Source organism: Carcharhinus amblyrhynchos, chromosome 5, assembly GCF_965287045.1.
Source record: "Carcharhinus amblyrhynchos chromosome 5, sCarAmb.v2.hapA, whole genome shotgun sequence".
Classification (NCBI taxonomy): domain Eukaryota; kingdom Metazoa; phylum Chordata; class Chondrichthyes; order Carcharhiniformes; family Carcharhinidae; genus Carcharhinus; species Carcharhinus amblyrhynchos.
In genome coordinates this window covers 60,546,080-60,558,203 of record NC_137328.1, presented here as the reverse complement: position 1 = coordinate 60,558,203, position 12,124 = coordinate 60,546,080, and the positions used below count along the sequence as shown (strand labels likewise).

At 37.6% G+C, this 12,124-nt stretch overlaps 1 protein-coding gene across 3 annotated transcripts in view; it reads left to right on the top strand.

Moving 5' to 3' along the window:
* vps13a (vacuolar protein sorting 13 homolog A) overlaps positions 1-11,874 on the top strand; it is a 405,759-nt gene extending 393,885 nt beyond the window's left edge. For all 3 annotated transcript variants that reach the window (XM_080188886.1, XM_080188884.1, XM_080188883.1), the window contains 3 exons: positions 3,499-3,622; positions 4,341-4,415; positions 7,936-11,874. In XM_080188886.1, the coding sequence (XP_080045012.1) occupies positions 3,499-3,622; positions 4,341-4,415; positions 7,936-8,001 (265 nt within the window). In that variant the 3' untranslated portion in view covers positions 8,002-11,874. The remainder of the gene's footprint in view (positions 1-3,498; positions 3,623-4,340; positions 4,416-7,935) is intronic.
* The last annotated feature ends 250 nt before the right edge of the window (positions 11,875-12,124 follow it).

Here is a 12,124-nt window from a genome sequence, read left to right as displayed (position 1 = left end):
ACCTTGAAGGAGACTAGTGTTGAAATTGCAGGGGCCTTGGCAGATATATTTAAAATGTCGGTATCCACGAGTGAGGTGCCAGATGATTGGAGGATAGCTCATGTTGTTCTGTTGTTTAAAAAAGGCTCAAAAAGTAATCCGGGAAATTATAGGCCGGTAAGTTTGACATCAGTAGTAGGTAAATTATTGGAAGGAGTACTAAGATTACAAATATTTGGATGGACAGGGACTTATTAGGGAGAGTCAACATGGCTTTGTGCGTGGTAGATCAAGTTTAACCAATCTATTAGAGTTTTTCAAGGTTACCAGGAAAGTGGATGAAGGGAAGGCAGTGGATGTTGTCTACATGGACTTCAACAAGGCCTTTGACAAGGTCCCGCATGGGAGGTTAGATAGGAAGATTCAGTCACTAGGTATACATGGAGAGGTAGTAAATTGGATTAGACATTGGCTGAATGGAAGAAGCCAGAGAGTGGATTGCTTCTCTGAGTTGGAGGCCTCTGACTAGTGATGTGCCACAGGGATCAGTAGTGCGTCCATTTTTGTTGGTCATCTATATCAATGATCTGGATGATAATGTGATAAATTGGATCAACAAATTTGCTGATGATACAAAGATTGGAGGTGTAGTGGACAGTGAGGACGGTTTTCAAAGCTTGCAGAGGGATTTGGACCAGCTAGAAAAATGGCACATGGAGTTCAATGCAGATAAGTGTGAGATATTGCACTTTGGAAGTACAAACCAAGGTAGAACATACAAGTTAAATGATAGGACACTGAAGAGTGCAGTAGAACAGAGGGATCTGGGAATACAGGTATGTAATTCCCTAAAAGTGGCGTCACAGGTAGATTGTCGTAAAGAATGCTTTTGGTACATTGGCCTTTATAAATCAAAGTATTGAGTATAAGAGTTGGAATGTTATGGTGAGGTTGATAAGATGTTGGTGAGGCTGAATTTAGAGTATTGTATGCAGTTTTGGTCACCTAATTACAGGAAGGATATTAATCAGGTTGAAAGAGTGCAGAGAAGGCTTACAAGGATGTTGCTGGGACTTGAGAAACTGAGTTACAGAGAAAGGTTGAATAGGTCAGGACTTTATGCCCTGGAGCATAAAAGAATGAGGGGAGATTTGATAGAGGTGTATAAAATTATGATGGGTATAGATGGAGTGAATGCAAGCAGGCTTTTTCCACTGAGGCTAGGGGAGAAAAAAACTAGAGGACATGGGTTACGGGTGAAAAGTTTAAAGCGAATATGAGGGGGGGCTTCTTCACACAAAGAGTGGTGGGATTGTGGAATGAGCTGCCAGATGAAGTGGTAAATGCAGGCTCACTTTTAACATTTAAGAAAAACTTACAGGTACATGGATAAGAGGGCGGTGAGGGATATGGTCCAAGTGCAGATCAGTGGACTAGGCAGAAAAATGGTTCGGCACAGCCAAGGAGGGCCAAAAGGCCTGTTTCTGTGCTGTAATGTTCTATGATTCTATGGTTCTAATTCCTACAGTACAGAAGGTGCCCATTAGATCCATCGAGTCCATAACGACCATAATCCTAACCAGGTTCTATTCCCATAATCCCACACACTTACCCTGCAAATCTCCCTGACACTCAGGTCAATTTAGTTTGGCCAATCAACCTAACTCTCACATCTTTAATCTATGGGAGGAGACTGGAGCACCCAGAGGAAACACACGCAGACATGGAGGTGAATAGATCCTTCATAAACAAGTGGTGATAGGTTATTGGGGGTAGGCAGGATGCAGATTTAAAGTTAGATCAGCCATGATCTTAATAAATGGCAGAGCAGATTGAGGGACTGAATGGCCCACTCCTGCTCCTTGTTCATATGTCCACATGTTTTTGATTCCACTTTCCAGAATTTTGAGGGTTCTTTCACTTTGCCTGAGACCAAACCAAGATCTGCCACAGCTTTTAAGAACTTACTTTGATTCTCCTCTGTGTTCCTGCTATTCTCTTGGGTATGAGATTCTTCCAATAGAATTCAGCCAGGCAACCCTGGAATTCTCTTTAAGCACCTCATAATTATCGATACACCAGTTCAAGCATGGCTTTCATTGCTTTCTTGCTCAATGACTCCAAAACCAGAGAACACCATTATTTCTGAGCACACTTTGCTACTAGTCTCAGTTGTTTTCAAGCACCCAGTGCTGGTAGCTTTTTCTGTGTCTATGAGGAGACACAAGATAAACTCAACACAAAAGGGTACTTCCCCTGTGACCTATTCCATTAGCAATGTGGCACCCCAGAGATGTCTAAGATAGAGATTCAAACCTATCATTCACAATTTCTAAGCTGTCCTTTGATATGAAAAATGCATGGCTACTTTAAATACTTCCCTTGTTTACCAACTGAGCTGCACCTTTTCTTTAGTCTGGGGAAATTACATGACTAATTCATAACTCTGATGATAAAAGCAATTCCCCTCAGACTTAGTGTTTTCAGGTCTCCAGTTAAACAGGTCCAACTGCCGTTTCATGGGTCTCAACCTCCTACCTCTGCCCTTGTAAGTACACATGGACCATTATTTAAATAGTATTTATTTGATGTTTGTTTGCCAACCCCTCAGACTCAGGTTTTTGCCCATGTCTCCTGTATTAACATTTCAATCTCCAAACTAAAAGTTATATTCCTAAAACATATGAGTAATGGAATCAGATATTTTCAAATCAAAATGCAAGTCATTGAACAATTAACTGATTTCAAAAAAATACATTACAAATCTCAGGTATGAATAGTTTCTTTCAAGTGTATTATTCCTAAACATTACTTCACATATTTCTGTTTAAGCGTTTCTCAATTCAATTTGGTCATCTTATCACACCAATTAGATGTAAGGCAGAGTCTTTGCATACAGAAATACAGCTGCCATTTTCTGTACAGGCACCACTTTAAAATTTGTACAGCTGAACATCTAACTGCTTAAGCTAAAATAGTCTTTAATTCATTTTATATAGTCTGTAATATATTTACAAAACAGTAGAGAATGAAGTCCACATGAGTAGTCAGTAACATTATGTAAAGGAAAATAGCATAAGATAAGCCAAAACTGTAACTATAATGTTGTAGAATCCAGTGGGAGGTGAACACATTAATGTAAACAATGGACTTTAACCTTGGACAAAGCAGATCTTTGTATACACTATCGTTTTGCAAGGGGTTCTTGCAAAAATGTTCTTTACATAAGCAAATGAGAGCAGCATGCCATCCAATTATTAACCTGGATACTCTGAACAAGTTGGTAGAATTGCACAAGCGTGTCCTTTTTTTAAATTCCCTATTTCTCCCTGTCATCCAGTAGGCAAAGTCAAAACATGGATCAGCCTGCACGACTAACATCAATTCAAATAAAATATTAATGTAAATTCCAAACTGCCAGTTCAGGTTTGTACCAAGGTGAAATGAAACAACCTTTGGACTCTGTTAAAACGTAATATTTATGGTGTGTCTTTTACTAATCTTATTATCATTTTCTAGTGGTATCTTATTTGTAACACAAGGAACATTTGGGCAGTTGAACTGTGAATGGCAGTACAGCTTCAAGGAATTCACTAAAGAGCCTTTCATTGTTGATGGAAGGAGGCTACGTATTGAAGCCAAAGTAAGTAAATGAATGATTGGAAGCTAGTTTTACTGCTGCTTGCATTGTATTGATGACATACACTGTTAAAGAAATGAGAAAGTAAGGATGTATACGTTGACTTAGAAAAGGTGCTTTTGTTTTCCATGTACCTATTATCAACAAACGTTAGTACATTCAAAGTGGTATTGTTCTATAACCCCTGACATCATATTCTCCAGACATTTCATTGAACATATCCCCAATTGTCATTTCAGTAACGATGATTAATTTGAACTACTATACTGTGTTGTATAGCACTTTAAGTGCACGTATCATAATTGTTGCAATACCTAAACTGCAGTTATCTTTACTATTGTACAAACCTTTCCCTACGTCACTTACCAGTCTAGCCTTAATTGCAATACATCTGTTGCAACCAAGCTGCCTATTTGCACCATCACTTCAAGCTTTAATGCCTTTTTCCACTAGTTTACCCTGTTCTTTTTCTTTGTATTGTTCCCATTTTTACTGCCTTAAGTTCATTGTCATCTGCTATACATCTCCACCTGTCCTGTGCTGCCTTTACACATTCTACACAGGTCAACTGCATCCAGTCCTTAGTAAATACATGCTGTTGTTGTTGTTGTAGTAAAGTGAACTTTGTGAATGTCAAATTTTATACGCAACTTGGTTTAAAAATGTAAGTTTGATTTGAGTGATTTATTTTTCCTCATCTATTCACTATATTTTCTTAAAGGAACGTGTCAAGTCTGTATTCCATGCAAAAGAATATGGAAAAATTGTGAATTTCAAAACTGAAGATGATGCAAAGGTATTTGCTTGTCTTGTTAAGTATGTCTACACTCCATTTTGAACATTACACATTAATTCTTGAAGTAATAATCGCATTAGCCATTTCCTCAACCTCAAATGTGAGTCATGACTAGCTTCCTCTCCTCTCCCCAATGTAACCTGACTGCAAATACCAATTAAATCTCAAGAATGCAAAGTTGAAATTCATCAAAAGATTTCTATATCATTTTCTAATGGCGAATAAATAACTGTTATGATCCAGTAAATGTTAATTGCTGTATAAACCACAATATGGGCATGACCAAGTTTCTAGGTCAGTTGGTTAGCAGAGTACTTCTGTATTTTCTATCAAATTTAATACATTAAGGGGGGAATTGTAGGAATATAAGAGTTAGATTCTTAATCATAAATTACAAATCACAATATCACATCCCTCTGCTGCCTCTGGTGATTTACATAAGAACATAAGAAATAGGAGCAGGAGTAGGCCATCTGGCCCTTCGAGCCTGCCCCACCATTCAGTAAGATCATGGCTGATCTGTCGTGGCTCAGTTCCACATTCCCGCCCTCTCCCCATAACCCTTAATCCCCTCTCTTATCAAAAACCCATCAATCTGCGTCTTAAAAATATTTAGCGAGGTAGCCTTCACCACTTCAACGGGCAGAGAATTCCAGAGATTCACCACCCTTTGAGTGAAGAAGTTCCTCCTCAACTCCGTTCTAAACCGCTCCCCCCCTTTATCTTGAGGCTGTGCCCCCTAGTCCTATTATCCTTTCTGAGCGGGAAGAGTCTCTCCACCTCTATCCTATCCATCCCATTCATCATCTTATACATCTCAATGAGATCTCCCCTCATTCTTCTGAACTCTAACGAGTACAAGCCTAGTTTATTCAGCCTCTCCTCATAGCTCAACCCCCTCAACTCCGGCATCAGCCTAGTAAACCTCCTCTGCACTCCCTCCAAGGCCAAAATATCCTTGCGTAAGTACGGCGCCCAAAACTGCACGCAGTACTCCAGCTGCGGCCTCACCAATGCCCTATACAGCTGCAGCAAGACCTCCCTACTTTTATATTCAATCCCCCTCGCTATGAAGGCCAGCATCCCATTCGCCTTCCTGATCACTGCTGCACCTGCAAGCTGGGTTTTTGCGACTCATGCACAAGGACCCCAAGGTCCCTCTGCACCGTCGCCTGCTGCAGTTTTTCGCCATGTAAGTGATAATCCTTCCTACCATTATTCCTACCAAAGTGGACCACCTCGCACTTGCCAACATTAAATTCCATTTGCCATTTCCTGGCCCATTCGCCCAGCCTATCTAGATCCTTCTGTAGACTCTCCACACCCTCTGCACAATTTGCCTTTCCTCCAATCTTGGTGTCATCAGCAAATTTCGACACCCTACTCGGTTCCCTCCTCCAGATCATCTATATAAATGGTAAATAGCTGAGGCCCTTGTATTATCAAACATGCCCTTGTATTATCAAAAATTAAATATCAATCAATACACAAAATAATAACTTCATACTGGTTCAGTCCTTGGAGATGGTGCTCGTTTAATATATGACATGTGTATCCAAGTCTTTTTCCCTTTTACTTCAACTGCTAAGTGGGTTACCAGTAGTACTTGATGTTAACATCCTTCCCACTTTGCTCCAAAAGCTTCAGGCTGTGGTTTCTTAACATACGCCCATTCACCTGGTCCTGTCATGTTCACCTTCATTGTTCATGCTTCAGATGTCTTTGGCCTGTTGTGAAGCAAGACTAACTGCTTTGATTCATCAATAGTTCCTGGTAGTGAATGGGTCTTCCTGTAATTGCTTATGGGCTAATCCTGGAGTCTGATTAGCACTAGCTGTAATGCTGCACAGTATGATGGGTAATGGTTGAGGCCACTTAAGACCTTCCTGATGATATTTAGATATCCTTTCATTCTTTCCACCTGTCCAGATGACTATGGGTGTTGTGTGGGACCTTCACTGTCCACATTTCTCAACATTCGACACATTTTTTGGCATACTGGGAACCTTGATTCGAATCAGTACTCTAACCCTATCGGGGAATGTAGTCTTTGCAGAGTGCTTTAGCTGTGTATTCGGTAGCAGTGTTCCTGGCCAGGTTGCTTCTACCCACCTGAAGAATTTGTCCTATTAATAGTAGACATTCTTGGCAACGAGGAAGGGGTATATAATCAAACTGCAAACATTGGATAGGTCCTGGGGGGCTGGTACCCTTTGCTGAGGTATTTTTGCCTTTGGACCATTATTTTATTGGCATGTAGCACACCTATCTAGTACCTTCTGCATGTGTATTTTGAACTTATGATTTCACCATTATTTTGCTGGACTCCTGTATGCCCGTAAGAGTGAATTTGTTGGGCCAAATATGGTATTAGGGTAGATGAGGCCACTGGTTTCCCAATCTGTGTATCACCACACATTGTCTGAGCATATTTGAGCTGTCTTTCAGCCAGGCTCATTTCTCTTACTGTGATGCCATACTCTACATTTCTGACAAGTCTCAAGTTTTTGGGGTTTCTAACCATTAATTCTTTAGCCTGCTTTTGCCATTCTAGAGTCAAGATCTGCAATCTGTTTTGCGGCTTGATTCCTAAACTCCTTAGAATGGGCTTTACATTTCAAAATTGCTATTTGTTTAGGGAGCTGCAAAGTTTCTACAGTTCCCTTACCTTGTCCCTTTCTTTATAAAAGAGTACCCATTTCTGTCATAAACTCTTGCTGTCTCCATACCTGGCCAAAGTCATGTGCTATCCCAAAGACATATCGTGAATTGGTGTGAATATTAGCTGCCTGGTCTTGAGTATGCTTCAGTTAAAAAAACTGAACATGTACATGACCCTTTTTTCTTGATCAGAGGGATGGCAGCTATGCCTACCCTTCTACACTTTCAGTCGTACTTATTCTATCCTTCTAATTGAACCTGGCTGTGCATTGGTCAAAAAAGCTGCAATCTTTCTCAAACAACAGAATGCTTTTCTCCCATATTTCTTAAAGTGACTGCCCCCTTAATTTTCCCTTGCCTTCTGCTGTGTAATGACTGGAATTTGGTACTTATGGGGAAATATATGTAATAAAAGCAGTGTTTGTGGTATGCTGACCTCATAACACTAACATAGGAAAATGCCCTTATTAATGATTATAGAAATAAAACACTGGAAATGCATTGTTAAGTTTATTATCCTACAAACTTTGTCCCAGATGTTTCACAGTTGAACATAAGGAGTCTGCAAGGGTGCCAAGAAATATGGGAAGGAGTTGAGAGGTAGGAAAGTGTAGTTAAAGTCACAAAGAAAATGTCTACTCCTGTTCATATTTACATTCTTATGCAAGGAGAGAATGCCAGTGTTCAAGGCCACTAATGGTGAAGCAGTCAAAATTGGGGATTCACTTGGCCAGAATTAGAGGAGGGATAGATCTGAGTTGTGGAGGAAATAGGGAGATAAAAGGTCATAGAGCTTTTGAAAACAAAGAAATGGCAGTTTATGATAAATTAAAAATCTCATAACATTTTCTATTCCTAGTGGATTCTGGCAAAGCTACAAGAAGTACGGGAAAGAGGAGTACAGGATCATCATCCGAAGATATGAATAAATGTTTCAAATTTCATAAAAACCATGTTTTATGCTACAACTGAGTTGAATCCATATTAACAAAACTTTATCTGTAAATGTACAAAGATAGTATGAAGATTCCAAGTCAGTTTTGATTGTTAATCATGACTATTTTAATTATTCTAATTCAATGAATTCTAATAGTTATATGGTTGAGATGCAAGTTTAAATTTCTATTATATTTGCTTTTGATCTTCAATGGTGATGAGTCAACAGTTCTAAATTTTTAGCAGAGGTTACACTGCAGTGTAATCTAAAAATTACACTCCTAGTGAATACCTTTTAATGGGTGTAATAGTGTTTAATTCGCATGGCTAAATGGCTTTCGCAAAAGAAAGCTCTGTGCTACAACTGCCACACAGATGCTGTCAACAACACTGATATGCCAACAATTTTCTTCACTGCAGTGCTATTGGACTCACTTTTGTGGCACTAGGTCAACTTGAAATATCCAGATGTTTAACATTTAAGTTGGCATTGTTATTTTTGTGGGTTTTTAAACAACTTTTTCAAGAAAATTATGTATCAGTATATTTCAACATTAGGAAGAACCTGCTGGAGTGTTTTTTGTTTATTGCATTTTGAGATTAACTAATTAGAAAGTCAGCTTTGCTGATAATCATATGCAGAAGCCCCTCTAATCGAAATTAAGATTAAGTGCAAAGGATATCCTTTAATTATATCCCATCACTTTTTGAAGATTCATGTTCTAGTTACGCACTGTGAATGTGCATATACATTTAATGCATTCTTGTAAATAATTAATCATGCTATCAGTAAGTTAAAACGTTAGCTTATATATTAAGATAGTTAATGGGATGTGCTTAACTGCATTTGATCCACTTTCATGCAATCTTAATGCACTGAAATCAAAACAATTATAGAATTTCAAATGATCCAGACAAACCTTTTTTTCCTTGCTTAATGTTTTTTATAATGGGATTCTAATATATTCAAAGGTTCTACTATGGTTTTTATCTTGACAGATTTGAACACTGGGTTAATTTTTTGTATTAAAAGTCTGAAATTAAACTGCTGGATATTTCAAAATCATGTTCCATGGCACAAGCATTTGCCACTTGGTCAATACTAGTTAGTTCCTAAAGTACACATGTTGCTGAATCCATCCACTAGTGTCTTCTGTTGTTAAGAAAATTTTATGTATCCCGTTCAAGAAAATTATGTATATTGACCACTGAATCATTGCTTTATAACTGATCCTATCCATGGCTAATTGATTTTAAGTTCCTGCCTTTGATAATATAATGTTGATATGCAATTTTCTACAAACAACTTTCCATTATGTAGATGCTTTATATCGTCTGAAGTTTAACTTATGTTTGCTAACAAGAATTTATTAAGATATGTTGTAGATAGTTACCACATATGATTTATGACCATGAAAATAGTAACATTTGGGGAGGGAGGCACATTTTTACAGTCTGTACCAATTCTAAAAACAGCTATTCTCAAATTTCTTATCCAGTACATATATATATTAGCATAAAACTATTTTTAATAAAGCCTTCAACACTTACAGCATAAATATAAACAGTACCATTTTAAGTTGTACAACTCTGCCCCTTCATGAATTTCACATGGTTACCTTTTTTTTGAAAGGAGATTTTTTGACCATCTCAGTTGCATAATACTCCTTTAAGGAAAATAACTTGCTCAGAGTTTCCTCAAAAACATGGAACTGTAAATTGGAGAGCTAATTGAATATAAATCCAGTAGCAGAATTAAAAGTATCACGTTATGCTTGTCTGACAATTTTGCCACATTAATTAAACTGGCTAGCTTTATTATAAACATGTTCAAAGAAAAATCCACTAGTTTACATTAATATGTTTAAATCCTAAACTTTGTATTCGACAAAACATGTTTGGAGAAATGTACATACCTGTGAAAAATCATTTCAACAGCAGCAGGCCTAATCGTGAGATTAGATAGACACAAAACATCTGCTTGCTAATGCTGAAAGTGGCAACACCTAAATTAGTCATTTGTAAGTAGTTTTTTAAAAATACCATGAGGAATGCTAGACAGTATTGATGTACAATGGCACCAAATCTAAAGAATGGGAAATGGAAACATGCCTGCAGTTACACAGCCCACATTTTGTAGTCAATGGCGCTTTGTGCTTGGATTGCCTGTATTTCTGAAGTCACTTTGAATTTGGTGCCATTTATAGGAAATCTGTAAGGTCTGGTTGCAGAGAAGGCAGACATCAGGTATTTGATTGAAGAACTGTTAGTAAAACAGCAAGTTAAAATGGCTTGGAACATTACTTTTTGTATAACAATTAAAATGTTGAGGCAAGTAAAAATTGGGACATGACTAGAGGAGAATATAAAAATATTCCATATTTTTAAAATTATTTTTTACTGTGCCAGTAATTCAAAGTCAATATTAAAACTTTGTCCAGTTGTTAATGCTGACTTAAGCCAACTAAAGTTAAAAGTTCAGTGATTCTCTGTTTTCCACACCACGTAGAAGAGCAGATTATGACCAACAGCAATTTCTGAATTTATGTGCAGATGCCTGAAGTTGGGGGTCAGTTTTACACAGTAATGACAACTACCATTGACTTGGAATTTGTAGTTGTCGATGAATTTGTTGACCAAGTACACTGACTCAGAAAAATGATTTTGTGAGGTAGATGCACCTACTGACAGTTCAACAGTCATGAAAATCCTTAGAAAGGTCAGCCAGAGAACACATTCATTATTTGAGGAGAATGGATAGATAAATAAAATAGTTTAAATAACTTTGAGCAGAAATCTAACTAACTAGATTCTCTCATCCTGATGTTTATTAACAAGGTACTTTTTGTTGCTCAGTAATGAGACATGTATTTTAGAGCCCTAATAATATGCAAGTAATAGTCTTGGAAATATAATGCAATAGTCCACGTAACATTTCTGTAACTTCGGCAAATTTGCTTCAGCATAGTTTGAAACCCACAACAACACCTGATAGCCACTTCATTTGTGATGGCAACAGCCTTTCACAAATTGGTCTCTTCAGCCATCAGCACATATACACCCTATCCCTAACTGATTTGCCTCCTGCCACTCATCATTCATTGATGGAAGGATGCCAGTGCTGGCTTTATTATGGTAAAATAGCTGGTGATTGGCAGTTCAATGGTACAAAAAAAAAGCCAAAATTATACAGCAAATCCATAAATCATTTGAAATGAGAACTGTTAGCGAAGTTTTTGTTTTGGATGCACCTCATTAACTAGAATTGACACATAGTTGTTCTCAGTACATCTTAACTCTCTTCAGTTGCTGCTGCTGGGTTTTTATACATATTGATATTAAAAATAAACAACATGTATACAAATGAAAAGTACACCCCCCCCCCCCAAAAAAAATGGACCACAGCTTATTGGAGACCAAGAATAGTTGTGTATCAATTTTGTATCTGCCCCTGTGAATGCTAAGGGGACTAAAACTCCATTATGCTTGTGTTGTCCAATCCACTGATAGTAAGTAGAGGGGAGATTGATATTTAATCTGTGACATTTTAGCAATTGGATAAACCAAAATCATTTGCATCTTCAAGTAATTGGAAATTGTAACTAGACATAACTAAAAAGGTACTTCTGTAGAGACCAACTTTATAGACTGATCATTCTACTGAAATTTGTTGGGGAGACAAACTAAAGTGAAACGTTCTGAACTAAGTAGTGTTTTATTATTTTCAGCGCCATCTCTTTTGTTTTAACATTGCTCTGTGCTTTTTCTTTTGCTTTGTACTGTACCATGGGTGCCTTTGGTACAGTTAAATTTTTAAATGTAAATCAACTGCAAATTGAAGAAAAGTATGGAGTCTACATTATTCATTGTGTCATTTCATCAGTAAAGCATAGTTGCTTGATCATCTCATAAGATAGATTACTGTATGTTAATTATGCTGAAACTCTTCCAAGTTACAGTGAACAAGCTGGATAACCCATGCTAAAATTCACCCTACCTGCTACTTGAAAAATACTTTTGTTTATGGATTGGCACAGCCATTGGGCATTCAGTGGCATTTAAAAAAAATTATATCCAAGTGTGGTGAATTTCAGGTGTATAATTGTGTATTT